This window comes from Heterobasidion irregulare (assembly GCF_000320585.1).
Source record: "Heterobasidion irregulare TC 32-1 unplaced genomic scaffold scaffold_05, whole genome shotgun sequence".
Taxonomy (NCBI): domain Eukaryota; kingdom Fungi; phylum Basidiomycota; class Agaricomycetes; order Russulales; family Bondarzewiaceae; genus Heterobasidion; species Heterobasidion irregulare.
In genome coordinates, this window is record NW_009258201.1 from 2,566,635 (window position 1) to 2,587,084 (window position 20,450).

Below are 20,450 nucleotides of genomic sequence, written 5' to 3' on the forward strand. Positions count from 1 at the left end.
CGCTACCGAGAGCTTGGAAGAGCTGCCTAATGTCGTTTGGGATGTGTTCGTGTGAGACATTGCCGATTTGAAAATCTTTAACAAAAGTAAAGATAAAAATTTATGACAACAGCGAGATTCGAACTCGCGCCCCGGAGGACCAGATGGAGATAAGGTTAATTCCTGATTCTGGCGCCTTAGACCGCTCGGCCATGTTGCCTTATTCTAACGTCTGCTCCAGTGGACACGTGGAGATCATCTGATATTTTCTCACCAGTCGCTGGAACCTGCGCGCGTCTGCAAGAGGATCTACACCTTGTTCCATCCGTCTGACCTCTAATCACCTTCTCCCCTTGACTTTATCGTGCTCGCTCTATTGATACTTCTCCCCTTATCTGACCGCTTATGAACCTGCCGATCTTCGTATCTCAACAGTAGAGCCAATATCCGAAATCGTTCTTCCTTTGCTATAGTAAGTTCGATTACCCCAACTTTTTCTCCCTCTGCTTAAACATATCAGACCAGACCGTACCATGCAGCCTTTGCCGAACAGGTTAGGACTTGGTCTTCGTAACCAACCCTTGCCGTCCTTTGGCCAGGGACCCTCAATGTCGGCTCTTGCACAGCAGCAGCAAATGCACCAACACTTTGTGTCGCCTCAAGCGCAGAAGCAAGTAACGCTCTTTATTGGTTCAATATCAGGCGGGATCACCGATGCATTTCTCAATCAACTTCTTACGGTGTGTCTCTACCTGTTGCATGAATACCTGTAAACTCAGACCTCTCGCACTGAACAGGCATGTGGCCCGGTGAAGTCATTCAAGCGCTTGATCACACCCGCAAACAAACCCCAAGGATTTGGGTTCGCCGAGTTTGAGGATCCTGAGGGAGCGTTGCGTGCTATGGCGCTGTTGAATAACGTGGAACTCCCTGCGTTGGAGGATGGTTGTGTTAGCAAAAAGTTGCTGGTGAGTACCATTTTTCTCTCCTACTCACTTCGAACCTATCAGTCCGCAGGTGAAAGCAGACGATAGAACAAAACTGTTTCTGGAAGCATATTCGGCGCACCGTATGCAGACAGACGTGAGTCACCTATCTCTTTCACGCCAGCAGTCGACTCATCGTACTCTCCAGACCGACGAAGCAGCCACGCAAAAAGCAAAAGCCAGTGTTGAGAAGCACCTCGCCGAAATCAACCGCACTTCTCAAGAAGCATCCAACAATGGTCTTCTCGACAAGGAGAAATACGTCATTCCCCCGCATCTACATGACTTGCAGGAGGCAGACCTGCCAGAAACTCAGCGTGGGCTCGTCATCTCGGAGATTGCGCAGTTCCGCGAACGTGCTGCGAAACGCGAGCGAGAGAAGCTGCGCGACACTAAGCAGAACATCCCAGTGCTGCCAAGTGGGCCCAAGGTGCGCGAGTGGGGTAAACCCCAAGGCGGGCCAGGGGCGCCATCATCACAAAGTTCGAAGCCTGGTGCCCTGGGAAGGGATGCACAGCAGGGATACAACAAGCCGGTTGGCTTTGTCAAGGCGGAACAAAGTGCAGAAGGAGATGAGCGGCAGTTGGCCGGGAAGACGACAAAGACGGATGAAGAATTAGAGGCGGAGAGGAAGGAGGCGAGACGACGAGACGAAGAAAACTCATTCAGAGACGTGCGTCCAATCGTTTTTTCTATCTTTTTTATTGTGGCAAGTATCTCATGACATGGTACGTAGCGCGAGCGCAGATATGAACCACGGGAACGTGTACGTATACAGACGTTAGAGCGCGCGCTCACGCGGGAGCGAACGACGAAGGAAGCTGAGGAGCGGGATCGCCAAGAGATACATGTGCGGCTCGACGTGTGGGACGACGATGAAAGCGACGAACAGTTCTACACGGACCGCACCCGATGGCGAGCACAACGTGCGCGTCGGCTTGCAGCGGAGGAGGCCGCCGATGCCGAGTCGCGGGCCTTTGAAGAGCGGGAGGTGGAGAACTTGCGGCGGGAGTCCGAGGCGTTCCTCGCACGCCAGATGGACGAGATGCAGGCGCTGGCGGAGGAACAACGCAAGGCGGGCATGTTGCTCGATGACGGTGCGCCTGTCAAACTTAATGTCTCCTTGGCTGCTGCTGCGCCCAAAGCGGAGGGCGGGCCTTCGATGGACAAGGCGACCTTGTTCGGGAACGAGGAAGAGGAGGAGGACGCGGTGAGGAGGCGCAAGGTGCCTTTGGTGAAACTTGATTTCAGTGCCGCGAACGACGGAGAGAAGGCGAAGGAGAGATTGGAGCGAATCAAAGCTTCCGTTCCCAGTGATAAGGAGACGCTATTCAAGGCAAAGGTCCGGTGGGACTGCGTGACTGATGTGAGCTTATTCAGTATCTAGCTCATCGATGAGGCTGACCTTGCCATTCAGCTCATGATTGACCGCAAATTCGAGCCTCTCGTCAAGCGGCTGATGGTTAAATATATCGGTGAGCTCGAAGACGATGACCTTGTCATGTTCGTGTTGGAGCATCTCAAGGACCATAAGAGTCCAAGCAAGCTTGTTGATGGCCTAGAGCCGGTGCGTCGCCCATCTTCTTCATAATTTGAAGGGCCATGCTTATCATCATCATCATGCGTGTTGACTAGGTTCTTGAAGAGGAAGCTGGTGAGCTCGCCATTCTCGTCTGGAGACAAGTGATCTTCGAGAGTATGGCATACGGCGAGGGCCTGCAAACAGAACGAATGCTAGTTGATTGAAGGGTTGATATTTTGAAGCCAAGAGGGGCAGGTGCGTTTGTGCGCCATTGGCCATTGACTGCACTGAGACTGCGGACGTGTAAAGACATTATTATGAGTACAATACTGAACCAGGGGTGGTGGGGAGAACGGAGTAGGATGAGACGTGAGTTAACCTTTCGACTCGCCGTCTGTTATGTAAATGATATTGCCCTTTTCGTATGCTGCTATCGCATTATTCTTGCTGCAATCTATGTGGGCCCGGGACGTGAACCTGCGGTGGAGCAGTCGGTGGTATGCAGTCGTGGATGGACCCCGCTGAGTTACTCTTCTTCATCTGCTTCACGAGGATGCATTGATCAACCTTCGTCTCCCCTTCCGTCCGGATTCGTTAACTCACAGCTGCGGGCAGCTATATTAATATCGACGAAGTTGTGAACCCCAAATCCTTTGTTCATGTGGGGGTGCGCACCGTCGGACACCGGTTTTAGGTGAGTCCGTTTGTTTATGACCTGACTTGAGCTACCTTGCCCAAAAGGTGTGTACCCTTTTTTCAACCCCCACCGTACTGTCTTTAGTCGGGGAACTTAATTCATACCATAATTAGCGTCGTATATCTTCTTCTCTACTCGAATTAGTTTTATTTCCATTCAAGTCTGCAGGCGTGTGAGAATATATCACCCGAAAGAGACTTAAGCTAGTCTTAAGCTTTTTGGAGTCCTAATCCGTCCTCGGTCGTCCGACTTGGTCCCGAAACAACTCGAAACTGAAAAGCTCGAAGATCTCTCTATGTCAAGGCTAGCGCTTCAGCACTGGAGACTAGGATCATGTTACCGACGCTGGTGTGGTGCCGTTCACTTAGTTACCGCATGTTTCGAACACCAAGACTAGGGTCACGAATTGAGGCCCAATTGACTATCTGTCCTGCCAATCGATGTCTTTTCACGAGAAGAGATCCCCAAGACAGATTGTCAATATCTTCAAAAATGGGCGAGCTCCAAAACGGGAAGTGATTCGATTTGGTGAATCAATTACATAATAAAGTGAAAATAGTTAGAAATTGTCCATCATTGGTGGTGACTAAGTGAACCATGGAAGGCTTATCGAGACCAATCCTGCTACTGTATTTCACTCCTCCCGTGAGGCGGCCATGCAACATCTGCCTTCTTGCTCATGTGCCACCAGGCTTCCATCGCAGCGGGTAACGGCACCTCTTCAGTCTAAGTAAAGCATTTCGAAACGTTGTGGGCGTGACAAGAATGAATGGACCTCGGCCTCAGCCCTGACGGCACTTGGTCTCGACCATGATGATTGCACTCCTAGGCATCGCCATTGCCTCTCTCATATCTCCTGCCGTTGCCGTATGGCCCCAGCCACGCACCGTGAATACCGGCAGCGAGCCGCTCCGTCTCTCACCCACTTTCTCCATCCAGTTGGCCATCTCTAATGCGCCTGCTGACTTGAGGGATGCCGTTCATCGTAGCCAGTCGTTCCTCCAGTCGGATAAACTCGAGCGTCTGGTGGTTGGCCGCGGCGCATCTGACGCACAAGCCATCGCTGGCGCACACACGCTTCCGTCACTGACTATCACTCTCTCCACACAGAACGGAAAAACTGTGGTGCCAGCGTCCATCACCGACGAGGCGCGCGCGCCGCTCGGCAGCCGGGATGAGGCATACACCTTGGGCGTGCCAAGCGACGGCACAAGCGCGACGCTCACCGCGAACTCGACCTTGGGCCTCTTCAGAGGCCTCACGACATTTGAACAGATGTGGTATTGGTGGGACAGCGAGATATATACCCTCGAGGCGCCGATCACGATCGAGGACGCGCCTGTGTATGTGAGTGGTGTCGGTTCGGTCGCAGCCGGGCGCTGGAGCACTCACGCGCTGGCTTGATCTGAGGATAGCCATATAGGGGGTTCATGCTGGACACAGCGAGAAACTTGTCAGTAGATCATTGTCAGTTTGTTGATAAGATCCCTGAACACCCCTTTTGTCTCCAGCTTTCCCGTTGACGACATCAAGCGAACGCTTGACGCGATGAGTTGGGTAAAGGTGCGTCGGCCATGCATCTGACCAGGCCGAGCATATCGCCTTATCTGTGATTTCCGTCCAGCTGAACACTCTTCACTGGCACGCTACCGACAGCCAGAGCTTCCCACTTGAGATTCCGGGATTCACCGAACTCTCTGAAAAGGGTGCATACTCATCCTCCTCAGTCTATCACACAGATGACATCAGCGACATCGTTGCGTACGCCGGTGCGGTAAGTCCGCTCGCCGCTGCCCCGTCTTTGGGGCAGATAAGCGTTCCTGTATGTACCTGACTCGACGTTTGCGCTTGCTGCAATAGCGCGGAATAGATGTGCTAGTGGTGAGTGCGCTTCGAGGCGCGTCTATATATCGGATATTGGGCGGGTCGACTGACGAGCATCCGTTTGGGAGCAGGAAATCGATACGCCTGGCCACACGGCTGTCATGTCACAATCCCACCCTGAGTTCGTGGCCTGTGCAGAGACGACGCCCTGGGCGTCTTTCGCGAATGGTGAATAAGACTATACGGATCCACTGCTGAGCTGTCTTCTCTTCTCGTCTACTCCTTCTCATGCTTCTTTCATAGAACCCCCAGCCGGCCAACTCCGTCTCGCATCCCCTTCGGTAATTAAATTTACTGCAAGCCTGTTCAGCGCCCTCGCAAAGTTGTTTCCCTCAACGCTCATAAGCTCGGGAGGGGACGAGGTCAATACAAATTGTTACACACAAGATGCAGAGACACAGCAGCAGCTGGACGCAACGGGGCAAAATCTCGCCCAGGCTTTGGATTCATTTGTAGGCAGCGTGCACGAGGCCATCAGAGGGAGTGGGAAGACGCCCGTGGTTTGGGAAGGTCCGCCTTTCCCCCATTCGAATACATATGCATATGAGTTGACAGCTCCCGCAGAGATGGTGCTTGACTACAATGTCACCCTGCCGAACGATACCGTCGTGATGTGCGTGCTCCGATTCGCTGACGCGTGATGGCGTGCGGCGGGGATTTTTTTCATGACAATTTTGCGATGATCATTCAGGGTGTGGATCTCCTCGGAAAATGCAGCGGCCGTCGCGCAGAAAGGATATCGATTTGTGCACGCGGCTTCCGACTACTTCTATCTGGTACGCGATTGGCTCTCGCTTCGAAACGCCGTCCTCGTTTATGTACGTGGGTAGACGTAGTTTTGAACGGTGATTTTGCAGGACTGCGGTGCGGGCGAGTGGATCGGCGCCGACATTGACGGGTACGAAGGCTCACCTTGACTTGCGCTCTTCGCCAAACCCGTCGTGTCTTATCCTCACAGGAACAGCTGGTGTGACCCGTTCAAGACTTGGCAGAAGGTGGGCGGGCGTTTCATCATTTCCTATTTAGGTGTGACTGATGCGGTACTCGTGGGACAGTCCTACTCCTTCAACCCGACTGCCAATTTGTCTGAGGCAGAAGCCAGCCTCGTCCTGGGAGGTGACCTAAAAACAACGGCTTGGAACGTGCAGCGTTACTGATTCTTGGCTCTGTTCTGCCATCCGCCGCCATCGAAATAGGGGAACATTGCCTGTGGACGGAACAGTCCTCGCCGTCGAATTTGGATTCCATCACCTGGCCACGCGCGGCGTCTGGCGCAGAGCTGTTCTGGACGGGGCCTGGAGGAAACGTGAGCTCGGCGCTACCGCGGTTGCACGACGTGGCCTATCGGATGGAGAAGAGGGGGGTGAAGGTTATCAAGCTGCAACCCGAGTGGTGCGCTTTGCGGCCGGGTGTATGTGATCTGACAGCATGATGGGCGTCTTGTGACGGATAAAATTGTTCTACGGAGGAGCTGCATTCTGATTCTGCGTGACGAGTGTGTGAGATAGCGCAGGCCAATGAGCAATCGCCTCGCAATCCAGCGTGGCGGCCAATCAGACGCGGGAATGCAGAATCCGTGGGAAGATCGGCATCACATGACCGCTGCCGTAGGTCACGAGCTTATTAATATGATGAGGGTTTTCCTTTTCTTGCGTCCGTCTTCGCACTTGTCATCTTCCGTCTCTTCCCCCTTCTCGTCCTCAAATACAACACTACGCCTGTTCGCTTCTCCCCCCGTCTTCGCGCGATACCTCTCGCTGCGGTCGTCCTTTTCTCCACCCCTCGTGCACAGCCAAACCTTGCGACCTACTTCCACGAAATGGCACCCGTAACTAACGGAGCAGGCGCGATGGTCGTCGACGGCTTCATCCCCAAGAGCTCTAGAATGCACTCCAAAGTGGTGAGTCGCTTTTCGTCTTCCCATAGGTGTCGTGGTGCTGGTCCTCTTGCCTGAGGATGCTTGCACCGTTGGATACCGCTCAGCGGTCCTCCGTCGGTGTGCAGCCGCGGAAATGTCCTCGTGTGCCTCATCGGAGTTCGCCTTATCAGATGAGATCCATTCCAGATGAGTCTTCGAGCGTGGTGTGTCCAAAAAGGCTTCAGTGCGTACTGTCATGACGTTGTGGGTCCGTTGCATCCGTAGCTCCGTCTGCATTGGCGTACGCCGCTGATGGCACGTCGCCGTTCCCAAGATGGTTTCGCTCACATGCCTTGTGCGCTTCGGTCGCCGTGCGACCCTGACTGGATTGCGAAACTAGGCTTAGTTCTTTTGCGAAGGACGCCTGCGAATATTTCTGCATCTCAGCGTGGCCGCTTCGGACACTTTCTCCTAACACCTCCGAGTATTGACGTGAGCTCCATGTGTTTACAAATCGATTCTTCGACAGGTGATCATCGGTTCTGGCCCCGCAGGGCACACAGCAGCCATCTATCTCGCGCGCGCGAATCTTAGCCCTGTCCTTTTCGAAGGCTTCATGGCGAACGGCTTCGCAGCCGGCGGCCAACTGACCACCACCACCGATGTCGAAAACTTCCCAGGGTTCCCCACGGGTGTGCTCGGCCCCGAGCTCATGGATAAATTCCGCGCGCAATCGCTGCGGTTCGGGACGCGCATCATCACCGAGACAGTGTCCAAGATCGACCTGAGCCGGCGGCCCTTCCGTTACTGGCGCGAGTATCAAGAGAACGAGGAACCGGAGACGGCAGACACAATCATCATCGCGACCGGTGCTAGCGCAAAACGCCTCGGGCTCAAGGGCGAAGAGACTTACTGGCAGAGCGGGATCAGCGCCTGCGCCGTCTGTGACGGTGCGGTACCCATTTTCCGGAATAAGCCGCTCGCCGTCATTGGTGGCGGTGATTCTGCCGCAGAGGAAGCTACTTGTACGTGCTTTCTCTCTTCGTACTTCTATTAGCAGCCCGTTGAACGAGTGCACAAGATTTAACCAAGTACGGTTCACACGTGTATGTCCTCGTTCGCCGTAACGAGCTCCGCGCCTCGAAAATCATGGCCAAACGGGTTCTGAACAACCCCAAGATTGTACGTCATCAGTCGCTTTCGATGCGCGCGACAACCTCATCCCCCCACTTCTATTCAATGCTTCTGAACTCTAGACCGTGCTTTGGAACACGGTCGCGGTCGAATGCCAAGGCGACGGCGATTTGCTGAACAACCTCCGCATTAAGAACACGACGACAGGCGTCGAGTCTGACCTCGCCGTCAATGGGCTCTTCTACGCCATCGGTGAGCATTCTTCTATCATTAAAGGCACATTGCTGACTAGACCGTCGCTTTGAATTTAGGCCACGAACCCGCCACCTCGCTCGTGCGTGATCAGCTCCAAACTGACGCGGACGGCTACATCATCACCGTGCCGGGTACAACACAAACGTCGGTGTATGGCGTGTTCGCGGCTGGCGATGTGCAAGACAAGCGGTACCGTCAGGCGATCACCAGTGCAGGGAGCGGTTGCATGGCCGCACTCGAGGTGGAGAAGCTTATCGCTGAGGAAGAGGAAATTGGCGAGTAACGAGCAGATGCATGGGTCCGTGTTTGTTTGTCGTGATCACGATCGCAGCGTTGGGTCTGGTTCTTGTTTTCTCGTCCCCCTCTGTATGTTCGTTTCACTTCCGTTGTTTACGGAGGAACTTCTAAGTTGACTAGTAGAATGTATCGAGAGGAGTACGATAGGTCCGCTTTACCCATGATTTGAACCATGTGGCCAGAGACTATTTGGTTGGAGGGATATCTATATCTCGGGAGGCGAAGCGAAGTTGTGAATGCTCCCTCTCCTTCTGCCTTCTATCACCGAAGTTCAGTATGCGTGGAGGACGGAGGGCTGAAGATGGGCATGGAGGCTCCCATGTCTGAGAGAGCGTGGGCGAGCGAGGTGCGCTTTAAGCGCGCGTTATTTGCGTACGAAGCCCCACGATCGTAACGTCATCTAGGCGCCGTGCGACATCACTTCCCCATACGCTGCAGGGTTGGGCTGGAGCGCCTTCAACGGCGGGGACGACGAACTCTAAACGTTCGCGTTTACGTTGGGAAAAGAGCGCGAACGATGCGATCCGATCTGTGGATTGCCCCCGGGAACGCCGTTGTGGTAACGCGCCCCGCGCTGCTTGTGGAAGTCGGGTTTGTTGACGGCCCTGACCGGCCCCGCGAGGCACTACTCGTGCTCCAGGACTGCTCGATACTCGGAGCTGTGCTAGTAGTATTCTATTGCCAAGAAGGCGCGAGGGCGCATATCATGGAGGAGAACGACCCTGAGAGCTGTGGCGCGGAGCTACGAGCAACCCATCTTGCGATGATCGCCCATTGGCGTATGGGAGAGGCGTCATCAGGCCGACGTGCGTCCGTGAATGAAAGGTCATCGCCCGCGAGGATGTCTGGCGCCAACGCTGCAGGAAGCCGACAAAGACGCTGAGACCGAAGGAGTAAGAATTTTTTGTAGGTTAGGATGCGTTGTTCTTTGTTGTTGAATACGGATGCAAACCCTAGCGTCAGCAACGGATCATTGGCCTCTGACGGATGACGGAATACTGGCTGGCCCTTGGCGCTAAGTTCGGAGCACCTGCGAGTGCGAGTGGTGCATAGTATATTTTCTACAGATTTGAAGGAAATCTGATTTGACTGCAACGTATTCCAAATGAGGGCAGTTTACGGTTGCAATTATATCCCGAAAACACTTCCGATTTCTAGCTCCGCTCAGCCATCTGGGTGCGTCATGCGGCCACAAGCTCGTCCAACATTTATCCTCTTCTCTGTCTGTATCCCGATCCACTATTCGGAATGGTAGCCATCCAACCTCCCCAGCTCACGCCGAACCTGGGCGTGAATCCTCCGCAGGTAGCTCACGATCCACCCCTCTTGAAGGACATCTATCGTGCAAGGCTGTGGCAGAAAGAGATTGACGACAGTCACAGTGCGTGCCACTCCAGAATCTCCATGAATATTCAGGACTGAATTGTACGAGAACAGCCTATAGGAAATCGCCCTTTGCTTCTGAAGAAGATGTAGCCAAGGTCCTCGTTTATCAACACAAGCTCCTCAATGCTTATGTAGCAGCTGAACCAGGTAGGCTGTCTGCACCACGCACGCACATATATTCCAACTTACGCCGAGACGTTCCCGTGCCGGGAAACTCAGCAGACTCGCTCCTTAGGATAGAACGACTCTTGACCGAGATCAGAGACGACGTGGCGGGGCTCAAAACCGACATCGCAGGCCTCAAGGGTACTGTCGCAGGGCTCAAAACCGAGGTGGCCGTTGTCAAGCTCACCGCATCGGAACTTCAAGAGCAGCTCGACAGCAGCTTTGCAGAGATCCAAGACGAAAACACGACTCTCAAGGCGGAAAACTGGGCCCGAACGGACAATCTCGAGCGCTCGATCTTTGCATTGAGCGAGACTATCAAGCTCGGGCGTTCCTGAATCTTGATGCTCGGCTTTCTTCGTGCACGAGACCGGAGGCTGCTTGCTGCTGGTCTGTGAAGTTGCGCTCGGGAAGTCTGCTAGTGATCCCTATGGGCGGCGTTGTTCTCCGCTTAGTCGCTGGGTCTTTGGTGGCACTTGCTCGTCTGTTGGAACTTTGCCACATGCTGTTCTTTTATCTATCGTTTATTTCTCTTCAATATACGTACCATATTCACCTTGCGTGCGACGCACGACGGTGTCAAAGCCACCACGATCGTCCATCTGCAGTGTATGTGACGTGCGTGGGTCGAACGCTTTTCATTATAAAGCGACTTCGCTCTGACCTCACAGATTCCTCTGACCACCCAAAAGCTGTCCAGCGACCACTATACGCTTTATACGCGCTTCAACCAGCGACCAGTCGCGGCGAGTCAACTATGCTTGCTCTTTGCCACCAGTACAATGACGAGATGAGTTTCGAAACTACTAGGATCAGCTCTCCTGCGCCGATGCACGCTTCGACGTATCTTTAGATCGCGCACGAATTGCTGGACGCTTTTTGGGAGGACAGCTGCTTGATATCAGCCTTGAACTCGCTCGAGGAAATGAATGCCTAGAGCCGCGAAAATGGTACGTCGAGACGATTTCATCTCCCGAGTTTGGTGCATGGCTATGATTTTACGGGGTGAAGTGGGAGGCCCGTATCCCACACGCTTGTCCCAAGGAATATACAGCCGCTGGGATTTCATATGCCGTCGGAGGCCCTCGCGAATCTCCGATTCAAATACTTCCTGCTGCGTCAAGGCTCCCACTGCCGTCAGTGCCGCCTTGATGAAAACAATGATATACAAGGTAGAATTAGGGTACGGATCTCCTCGCATGATGCCTGATGATGAAAATTTAATCAAGCGCTAGGTCCTGAAATAGAAGGAGAGTCGACGCGATTGTTCTGACATGGGCTATGCTCGAGAAGCGATGCGTCCGAATCCATCGACGGGGGATGTCTGGGCTCTCTCGTCCATGGAAGGACCGGCTGCGTCGCTGTTGCGATTCGCGGGTCGGCCAACTCCGCCCGGGGTCGAAGGACCGTTGGCCGCAACACCACAAAAGAGGGTCAGCAGATTCCGTATTTCTGCGTGCACGGCCGTCAATGATTCAACATCGAAGGTGCAGCCGCCGTCTGCAGAACATGTTTCTCACCCAGTCGCAGGCGGCGCTCGAGACTGACCGTCCGGCGTATGGTGCGACACACCCAGTCCAGCCACATAAACGTGGCGATCACGACCACGGACAGAACTGGGTTGAACGAAGGTGAGCGTGTCGAATGTCGACAGTACGATTCGATATTGGAGGTCGTACCAACAGCGACGATCATGTCCACAGCAGTGCTCTCGGTGATACCGCCTTGCGGGGCTTCGTCACGGGGAGCAACGGGGCGGCGTGTCAGGGCGTGGGCGATGGCGGCGGTTTCAAGGACGAAAACGAGGAGGACGCAAAGGGCAAGGGATGGCAAAGTCATTTTTCAGGCAAGCGATGTGGGGCGGCACACGCTCCGTTATATATGCAACGTTCCCTGAGCCACGACGCGCCATGTATAACAAGCTGCCTTTTTCTGTGCGGGTCACTGCCGCTTGAAGTATAAACTTAATTCATTGTGTATCAGGGAGATAAGTTACCGCCGCATATGGATCTGTCGCCATAGACTTCACCGAGCCATGCATAATGGCGACCGACGAAGCTCACGGTACGCCGACATCGCTTCTGCGTGGGGAAGGGCTAGCACGTGTCATGACACGTCAATTTCTACAGGAAAACAACCCCACCCCCTCTATCTCGCGTGCACTTTGGTCCTCTCGCAGGCCATGCCTTCGGGGCGTCGATATGGGGGCATGCTCGTCGGTGTCTATCGAGTCCAGTAGATGCACACGCAGTCCATTCTCTCCGTGGCCATGGCCGCAAACGTCGTAGCGGTCCACAGACGAGGCTGAGCTCAGCGCATCAAGGGGAAATCGGACGGGCTAAGAGAGGCGACCCATCGAAGCAAGCCGCCAGGGGGTTCGGCAGGCGCGAGGTCCTTGGGCACGAGAACCGCAGGCCCGCGCTGCCCGATGGGGTGTCCGGGCCGAATGGCGCTCGACGATGCGCTGCTTCTCTGAAAGCGCTCGTCGGTCGGTGTGCGGCTCGAGAGGCGCCGTGGCCCGTGACGCGACGGCGTGTTATCGGATGAGCGCCGCGCGGGAGAAGACTCGATGTTCTATTCTCGTCTCGATCGATGGCCGCTCGAGAGAAAACGCCAAGGGAGTGCCGCTGCCCCGCAACTCCAAAATAGACGTGGCAGGCCGTTCGGATGACGGATGGGTTTCCCTCGGGGGCAGATGTCATCGCGCTTCTCGCCACACGCAAAACTTAAAAAGGCTTAAACCAAAGAAAACTGCCATTGGGGGCGCGAAAGCAAAGTGATGGACGACGCGGGTTCGAATGCAGATAGGACATAACGTAAATGAGATCCGGGAGATAGGGAAGGAAAGAAGAGCGCGAATAGAAGCGAGGGGATGCACGGGCGAGCACAGAAGTGAAAGGGAAGGGGTAGAAGGCTCATTGTGGGTGTGAGTAGGTAGGTGTGTGTGTGTGTGTGTGTGTGTGGGGAGGGCAGGGCAGGGCAGGCTAGGGCAGGACGCGATGGGAAGGCACAGGACGCGATCACAGACAAGACAAGGCAGGATCGGGGGGTGGACCGGCATCAGCATCGGGACCAGAAACTCCCCTCCGCATCCGGCTGCATATCTCCTTCTCCATCGTCCCCGTCGTCCTTCGATCGGCGGGATCGGAGCGACATCAACAGCGGGCACCCGGGTGCGCACCGCCTCGCCACACATACGCTGTGCTGCGCCTAGGCTTCCACGCTTGTATGTCCGTGTGTATGTCCGTCGGTCCCGGTCCCAGTCACAGGGCACGCGCGCGGGCGGGGCTTCAATTCTCGACCCTGCTCTGCGCAGCGGCAGCGGCAGCGCCGCCGCCGCCGACATGGGCATGCGAGGGCTTGGGGAGACGGACGTCGCGCGGTGCCGAGTGGGCGGTGGCGATGGGGGGGAGGACGTGTGGGCGCCGACCGTCCCTGCGCCCGTGTGCGGCGGCGGCAGAGGCGACCCGGGGCGGGCGGCGGCAGAGGCCGCCCACCAGACGCGTCCAGAGCGCACGCATCTCTGCGTCGGCGACGACGAGGCGCGTGGACGGACGCGCGTCAGAGGCGTCTCGTGATCGGTCGGAGCCGCGACAGCGACACTCACCTCTGCGCAGCGCCGGGCGGACGTCGGTGCACAGCCAGACCGTCGCGTCCCTCATGCGGCCGAAACAGAGGAAGGTGGAGATCAGGATGGCGAAGAAGACTGGGGGGGTTGGTTGGCGTCGAGAGCGGTCAGCTTTGAGAGCGAGAGGACGCGGAGAGCGATGCTTACGGGCACAGAAGACGATCCCGACGATCGTGGTCACGCTGATAGGCGTGCTCTGAGGTTGCTCACCGAGGCGGCGAAGGTGGGGATGGCTCGGGAGTGCGGCGGCAGGGGGAGCCTTGAGAACGACGACGATGAAGGCGGCCAAGGCCATATAGAGCGTGTGGTCCATGGAAGCGAAGGTGAAGGAAGAAGGAGGGCAAGCCGGGAAAAAGAGGTATTTAAGCACCCAAGGCGGTGTGCACAGACTTACGAGGGCATGTAACGTCACGGCACCCAGCAGAATACGTGACGAGCTGGCGAGCACCTCACGTCCATTATGGCCCGTAGGCTTGCCTGGCGATCAATCCAGGTCGTCGAGCTCCTCGGCGTGCGCTTTTGGCGTTGGATAGATGCCCACTTCGTGCGAAAGATGATGTGGTAAGTTGCAGAAGTAGATCTGGCGCCGTGGGGGGCAGCAAAATTTGATCAATCAGATTCGCTGCTGCCGGGCCGTTGGGCGTGGAAAACACGTACTTGGAGTCTCCGGGGTCGCCGCACGAACGCCATGGGGCTCGCGGATAGTATTGACAAACAGCACGGTGGCCGGCGAGCAAGACCAGAGAGGGGTCGGTATCCGGGAGCGACGTCGATATGTCTAACGACAAAAAGCTAGCCTTCTGCCGCGCCTATCAGGCCAGGGCTTCCGAGCCGAGGCCATCGAAGTAACCCCGTCTGGAAGCACCGCCGTCATCAGATCGGTGAGACGACATGAATAGGCGGGTGGCTTATGCTCTCCGACGTGCTGAGCAGTGGGCTGTCCGGAATTACACCCCAGGAAAGCTATCCTTGGGCCAGATTCGCGTTCGCGGCCTCTCCAGACCCGCTCCCCACCCCCCAACGGAAAAGCAGCGACTCAACAGCGATCATCCACGTACGAAAAAAACCCCGCCGATCAACGAGACCGACCGTCCAAGCGGGAAGTCCTGCGCGAACCGCCCTGCCCTGGGGCTCCCATCAGATCCGAGGGCGAACGGTATGCGCGCGAGCTGCACGCCGTTACACCCACCATCCAGCAGAATGCCCCCCCCCCCCTCCCGCAGCGCTTCAAGTCGCTGGCCCGCATACGGGCGCAGCCGCGCTCTGCGCGCGCCATCCCGCGGCGCGGACCGGGCGACGGCAACTCAGCGCCTTCCCCACGAGTCCGAAAAGCAGCCGTGACAAAAGAGGTGGGGCTCCACAGAGCGAGCCCCATATGGCCGAAGCGCGGACGACTCTGGATGGTTGGGTCGACGGCGACTACGACGCCTGCGGTCCCGAAAAGGCAACTGCGAACACGAGGCGCGCCGGTGCCTTGGCGGGGCTGCGCGTGACGGGATCCATCCCTCTAAGCCACGATGCAGCAAACGATGCATGGAAGATTGCGATGAATGACAGAGATAAATCCGTGTGTAATGTGTGCCGATACCGTGTGTACCTTGTATATACCCAAATGCACGACCCTCCCCCCATGGCAAAAAAGACACAAGAAACCGAAAGACAAGACGAAAAAAAAAAAGATGATGCGAGAACGAGAAACGAGACGATGACGACAGCAGCCACAGCTACGACGACGAGCAGCGAAAGCCACTCACAGCTCCACGACCTCGACCTCCCCCAGATGCCCCCGCGCCCAATCCACATCCGACCCGTCCGCATCCGTATCGACCCACCCGTCTCCCCCCGTCTCCCCAGCCCCAGCCGCGCCCGCACCCGCGCCCGCACCGTTCACCGCCCGCTCGCGCAGCGGCGACCCCCGCCTCCGCGCGTGGAGCCCCGCCCCGCGCTTCACCCCATCCGCCACATCAAGCGCGTACGCCGCCGCCTCGTGCTCGTGCTCGCGCTCGTGCTCATTCTCGTCGTCGCCCTCGCTCCCCACGTCCGCGTCCCCGCCCCCGCCCCCGCCCAGGAGCGGCACCTGCACCCGCACCTCAGCATCCCGCGCCCCGCGACGCACCTCATGCAAATGCGCACTACGCGCCCACCGCTTGGCAGAGCGCGGCACGGGACCCACGAGCGCTGCCCCCGCCCCTGTCCCCGCACCACCACCACCACCGCCGCCGCTGCCGCTGCCGCCGACGACGACGACGGAGCCAAGCGAGTGCGACGCCACGAGTGGCGGCGCGGCGCGCGGGCCAGTCGGCGTCGCGGAGCGGTGGACGAGGTACCGCGGGGTGCGCGGGCGCGCGCTGGACGGGCCTGCTGTGGGCCGGCGGGGGGTCGTGAACGGCTTCGTGGTGGCGTGGCGCTGGCGGTCGCGCTGGCGGTCGCGCTGGCGGTCGCGGTCGCGGTCGGGGAGCAAGTGCGGCTCGTCGTGCGTGGGAAAGGCGATCCTGTTCGAGGCTGCGACGACCACGGTCAGCGCTGTTCTCGTGGAGGAACGGACGACGGCGGGCGGGCGTACCTTGGGGATCGCCGGCGCGGCGCGCGACGGGCGTGGTGGTGCTGGTGCCGGTGCCGCCGGTGCCGCCGTCGGGCGAGGCGGTCAGGCTGCGGCTGCGGCTGCGGAGGCGGCTGACCCAGTCGCCGCTGAAGCTGAGGTTGCGGCGCCCCCACTCGCGCATGGACGTGCCCCCGGGGACGCCGCGCAGGACGGACGAGGACGAGGACGCGGCGGCGGCGGCGGCGGGGTGCACGTGCTGTGTGCGCGAGCCGCGCGTGAGGCTGATGAAGACGAGGACGGCGAGGAGGAGGCACAGCTGCGCGATGCCGAGGCGCTTCTCGAGCACGACCTGTGGGACGCGGCGCGGCGCGGCGCGGTGCGGCGGCGTGAGCTTCCATTCCAGGGTCGACGGCAGAAGAAGCAGAGAAGAAGCGGGGAAGAGGAAGAAGCTGGGAAGCAAAGGGGGGCGCGGCACGCACCTCGTCCGCCAGGTAGTTTACCTTGGTGAGCAGCTCCCGCTGCTCGACCTCGAGGCGCCTGCGGTGCTTCTCGAAGTCGTGGATGGAGCGCTGGTAGACGTGTGCCTGGGCCCTGCCGATGCCTTCCAGGCGGCCGACGTCCTCCCCGAGGCGGCGCAGGACCTCGCGCGTGCCGGCGGCCTGCTCCTCGACGTAGCGCGCGTAGAGCGTGATGTTGGACTCGAGCGCGGTCAGGCGGTTCATGATCGTGCGGTAGATGGACTCGCCGCTGGACGAGACGTGGGTCGGGATCGCGGGGAGGGGCAGGGAGGCGTGGGACGACGGCGCGGAGGAAGAGGTCGTGGTCGGGGTCGCGAGAGAGGCGGTGGAGGAGGGTCCGTGGAGCGGGTCAGAAGAAGAGGACGCGTTGTGCAAAGAGGAGGGTTCAGGTGAGAACGACACAGACGGGGTCGCGACGTGGTCAGGTGATGCGCTGTGCTGTCGTCGAGAGTCGCGGAGGAGGGGCGGTGTCGCGTGGCTCGGATCATGGAGGGCATCGGCCGGACTCGACGTCGATGACGTCGCCAGAGAGCGCGCGCTGCTCGACGGTTTGTTCGCGGATGCGGTAGACAGACAATCGGCACCCGATCCGGAATACACAGACACGGCCTCGGACTCGCCCGACGCCCCGTCTGTCGCCCGCCCGCTCGCCGCAGCCTCTCCTTTTTGCACGCCGCCGCCGCTCGCCGCAGCCTTCGCCGACACCTGCTCGGCCCGCGCCCGCTCGCCCGCTTCCGCCGCGGGCTTTGGCGGGTCCTCCGCCGCAGCCTCTGCGGGGATGACCGCCGCGGCGGCGGCGGCGGCGGCGGGCGGCGCGCCGTGCTCGAGGCGGGCGCGGCTCTCCGACTCCCACGTGTCCCACTTCCACTGCTCGAGGTGCGTGAGGCCGTACACGCGCAAAAGGGAGATCGGGCAGTAGTACTCGTTCCCGTAGTGCGTGTGGAAATCGATCCGTATGAAGCGATAAAAGTCGCGGATCGCGGTTGGCGGGTGGAAGGACTGCGGGGCGGAGGGCACACACTCAGCTCCGTTCGGCTCTTGACCGACGACGGCGACGACGACGACGACGACGCACCTGCACCCCGCGCACGTTCTTCGCGACATAAGTCCCCGCAACCGTCCACCCCTCCGGCTCCGTCGAATACGTCTTCGCAACGCTCACCGTAAACTCCCTAAACACGCCGCTAAAAAACTCAAAATTCGCCAGCTGCACCGTGTCGATGCGGATGTCCTCGCACAGCTCGACGACGACGAACGGCGCGCGCGCCGCGCACGGGCTCAGCATGTACCGGTCGCGCTTCGACGAGAGGAGGCTCGCGGCGGAGCGCGCGGCGCGGTGCGCGGTGTGCACGCGCGCGGAGCAGTCCAGCGACGCGTAGTTGAAGCGGTCGGTCAGCGGCACGCGGAAGTGCGGCGACACGGGCTCGGTGGGCGCGCGGGGCACCTGCAGCGCGTCCGCGCGCTCGGCGGGCCCGTCCTGCGCGTGCGCGGTAGATAGGGGGCCGGCGGCGGCAGCGGCGGCGGCGGAGGAGGCTGCTGCTGCGTCGGCGGGGGGCTCGCTCGCGCGGCTGGGCGGGGCGTCGCGCTGGCTGTGCTCGGCATAGCGCCTAGATTTCCACTCCTCGAAGGAGAGGAAGACCTCGTCCGCGACGGGCTCGAGGGGCGTGAGGGGCTTGAGGCAGCAGATGGGCTGCTCTGGTGGCTTTGGTGCGCGCGCGGCGAGGGCGCGGAAGGGGTCGTGGGGCGTTGTGGGGGCTGCTGCGAGGGCGGGGCCTGCGAGGAGGAGGGCGGCGAGGGTGAGTGTGGCGGGGAGGGCGGCGGAGGCGGGGTACATGGTGGGGCGGGTGGCTGGGACGAAGGGCGCGGCGCACGGGCGGTGGCGGCGCCGGGTGGAGGATAAAGAGCGTGGCGGATGCAGCAGCTGTTGAGGCTCTGCGAGGAGGGGCGGTGGCTAGCGGCGGTGGGCAGCGGGCGGTAAGTTGCTATTGCGAGCAAGACGCTTATAGGCGCCGCAGCCTTTCCGCCACGTAACGCTCACGCGCTGGGCCTCGCTCTCACACTCGCTCTTTCAACGGACCACGGGGTGCTGCTACTTATACACACACGCACACCACCGCCACGACCAACTCAGAAATACGAGCACACGCGGCAGACACCGCGCGCATGATTTTCGTGGATATAATTAGGTAGAAAGGAGGCTTAGAGAACTAGGCAACGTGGACTGCGTAGGGAAGCGAGCCTGTCCGTCGATCGTGTTCCGCAACGATTCCCGTCACCTCTCGTCTGACATCGGCTCCGCGCTTAGCTCACGCGCACTGCAAAAAAAAAAATCGACACCTGAGCTGCAGAGCCAAATCGAATCAGAGAGAAGAGGCGCTCACGGCGACACCGCTCGACGTCGCTTTGGTGTTCATGATCAGGGCAACGATGAGACCTAAGAGGTGCTAAAAGTCAGCCTTCGCAAGCGGCACCCAGCATCAGAACGCAACGCACCGTACAGGCCCAAGACTTCAGCGAAAATGAGAATCAGGATCTGCAGGTCCACGAACAATCAGCGTCCCCTCCCACGTCGCGACGACAAGCTGGCCTGCGCACCATCCCAACGAACAGCCGTGGCTGCTGCGCGGTTCCGCGGACACCCGCGTCGCCGACAATACCGATGGCGAAGCCAGCCGCAAGGCCCGCAAGCCCGACCGAGAGCCCGGCACCGAGCTGGATAAAGCCCTGGAAGAGCGACATCCGCGCCTCCACTGCGCGCAAAAAAAACCTCGACATGAGACGACGACGGCGACATCAAGATGCAAACAAAACGGGCGCGCGGGACGTACAGTTTGCGGAGATGAGCACCGAGACGACGAGGCCGTAGATCTGCGCGCACGCGCGTTCAGCTCGCGAATGAGGAGAGACGGGCGGGTGGAGGGACTCACGGCGATGATACCAGCCATGATGACCGGGACGACGTTCTTCATCATGAGGTCCGGCCGGAGGACGGCCATCGCAGAGATGCCGACTCCTGACTTGGCGGTGCCGTAACTGCACAAACAAGCAGCCCAGTGAGCCATGATCCCCAAGCGCACCATGAAGCGCGACGCCTGCGAGGGCCCAGAAACGATCCAGGTCCCCATGCGCACGGCGCTCCCGCGAACGACAGCATACGCATAAAGAAGACGCAAACACACCTGGCGCCGATACCTGTGCAGCGAGCACGTCACACTTCAGCCAGCCACCTCGAGGACGCAGGGGGCGACTCACACGTGAACACAATCGCGGAGGTGCAGCCCTAGGAGAGCGCATCAAAGGGACAGCAGCGTCGCGTCGTCAGCCATATACCCTGCCCCCGCGTGCGGCGGGCTCGCACTCACCATGGCGCCGAAGAAAGGAGCGTAGACGGGGCAGAGGTCAGACATTGCTCGTGGGGTGGGGCTTGAGGTGGAGAAGACGGGGAGGGGGTGTGAGATGGTGGTGGGCGACGAGTTGAACGGCGACGGCCAATACGCGCGCTGCGGCTGGGGGCGCGGCAGGTGCCGGGCGGAGCTGTGGAGTCCGAACTTGGTGTGGCGCGCACTGGACGCTGTCCGGTGATCGACGAAGATTGCGAT

General features: G+C 58.9%; 9 protein-coding genes across 9 annotated transcripts; 5 read left to right on the forward strand and 4 right to left on the reverse strand.

The window, feature by feature from the left end:
• Window positions 1-512: 512 nt before the first annotated feature.
• Window positions 513-2,711, forward strand: HETIRDRAFT_418155 (uncharacterized protein; the record flags this gene model as incomplete). The annotated part of the gene is made up of 7 exons (XM_009548467.1): window positions 513-719; window positions 777-947; window positions 997-1,062; window positions 1,114-1,638; window positions 1,702-2,331; window positions 2,383-2,532; window positions 2,601-2,711. The coding sequence occupies 7 exons, from the start codon at window positions 513-515 to the stop codon at window positions 2,709-2,711; spliced, it is 1,860 nt and encodes a 619-aa protein (XP_009546762.1).
• Window positions 2,712-3,842: 1,131 nt separating this feature from the next.
• On the forward strand, window positions 3,843-6,623 carry HETIRDRAFT_61259 (glycoside hydrolase family 20 protein). The gene is made up of 13 exons (XM_009547569.1): window positions 3,843-4,531; window positions 4,600-4,637; window positions 4,696-4,747; window positions 4,809-4,958; window positions 5,045-5,065; window positions 5,140-5,236; window positions 5,312-5,578; window positions 5,633-5,681; window positions 5,760-5,844; window positions 5,926-5,966; window positions 6,027-6,063; window positions 6,124-6,184; window positions 6,265-6,623. The coding sequence occupies exons 1-13, from the start codon at window positions 3,995-3,997 to the stop codon at window positions 6,498-6,500; spliced, it is 1,671 nt and encodes a 556-aa protein (XP_009545864.1). The 5' UTR covers window positions 3,843-3,994; the 3' UTR covers window positions 6,501-6,623.
• A 121-nt stretch (window positions 6,624-6,744) lies between these two features.
• trx1 (thioredoxin reductase 1) lies at window positions 6,745-8,800 on the forward strand. Its single transcript, XM_009548468.1, has 5 exons — window positions 6,745-6,968; window positions 7,456-7,951; window positions 8,008-8,108; window positions 8,183-8,312; window positions 8,372-8,800. Exons 1-5 carry the CDS (start codon window positions 6,888-6,890, stop codon window positions 8,596-8,598), a joined length of 1,035 nt encoding a protein of 344 aa, XP_009546763.1. The 5' UTR covers window positions 6,745-6,887; the 3' UTR covers window positions 8,599-8,800.
• Window positions 8,801-9,129: 329 nt separating this feature from the next.
• On the forward strand, window positions 9,130-10,501 carry HETIRDRAFT_101300 (uncharacterized protein; the record flags this gene model as incomplete). Its single annotated transcript, XM_009548469.1, has 3 exons — window positions 9,130-9,418; window positions 9,868-9,993; window positions 10,050-10,501. 3 exons carry the CDS (start codon window positions 9,130-9,132, stop codon window positions 10,499-10,501), a joined length of 867 nt encoding a protein of 288 aa, XP_009546764.1.
• A 563-nt stretch (window positions 10,502-11,064) lies between these two features.
• Window positions 11,065-12,002, reverse strand: HETIRDRAFT_427322 (uncharacterized protein; the record flags this gene model as incomplete). The annotated part of the gene is made up of 3 exons (XM_009548470.1): window positions 11,065-11,369; window positions 11,514-11,615; window positions 11,684-12,002. The coding sequence occupies 3 exons, from the start codon at window positions 12,000-12,002 to the stop codon at window positions 11,065-11,067; spliced, it is 726 nt and encodes a 241-aa protein (XP_009546765.1).
• Window positions 12,003-12,891: 889 nt separating this feature from the next.
• HETIRDRAFT_440212 (uncharacterized protein) lies at window positions 12,892-14,102 on the reverse strand (the record flags this gene model as incomplete). The annotated part of the gene is made up of 3 exons (XM_009548471.1): window positions 13,939-14,102; window positions 13,771-13,869; window positions 12,892-13,686 (listed from the first exon to the last, which is right to left on the reverse strand). A coding segment is annotated over exon 3 (624 nt), but the record flags the coding sequence as incomplete, so codon positions are not given.
• Window positions 14,103-14,251: 149 nt separating this feature from the next.
• On the forward strand, window positions 14,252-15,284 carry HETIRDRAFT_101297 (uncharacterized protein; the record flags this gene model as incomplete). Its single annotated transcript, XM_009548472.1, has 3 exons — window positions 14,252-14,352; window positions 14,608-14,672; window positions 14,725-15,284. 3 exons carry the CDS (start codon window positions 14,252-14,254, stop codon window positions 15,282-15,284), a joined length of 726 nt encoding a protein of 241 aa, XP_009546767.1.
• A 59-nt stretch (window positions 15,285-15,343) lies between these two features.
• On the reverse strand, window positions 15,344-18,685 carry HETIRDRAFT_434403 (uncharacterized protein; the record flags this gene model as incomplete). Its single annotated transcript, XM_009548473.1, has 4 exons — window positions 15,344-16,293; window positions 16,355-16,682; window positions 16,813-17,850; window positions 17,927-18,685. The coding sequence occupies 4 exons, from the start codon at window positions 18,683-18,685 to the stop codon at window positions 15,542-15,544; spliced, it is 2,877 nt and encodes a 958-aa protein (XP_009546768.1). The 3' UTR covers window positions 15,344-15,541.
• A 376-nt stretch (window positions 18,686-19,061) lies between these two features.
• Window positions 19,062-20,322, reverse strand: HETIRDRAFT_154689 (putative vacuolar ATP synthase 16 kDa proteolipid subunit). Its single transcript, XM_009548474.1, has 9 exons — window positions 20,214-20,322; window positions 20,104-20,131; window positions 20,031-20,043; window positions 19,779-19,884; window positions 19,680-19,719; window positions 19,447-19,601; window positions 19,345-19,384; window positions 19,233-19,285; window positions 19,062-19,166 (listed from the first exon to the last, which is right to left on the reverse strand). Exons 1-9 carry the CDS (start codon window positions 20,256-20,258, stop codon window positions 19,158-19,160), a joined length of 489 nt encoding a protein of 162 aa, XP_009546769.1. The 5' UTR covers window positions 20,259-20,322; the 3' UTR covers window positions 19,062-19,157.
• Between the last annotated feature and the right edge of the window lie 128 nt (window positions 20,323-20,450).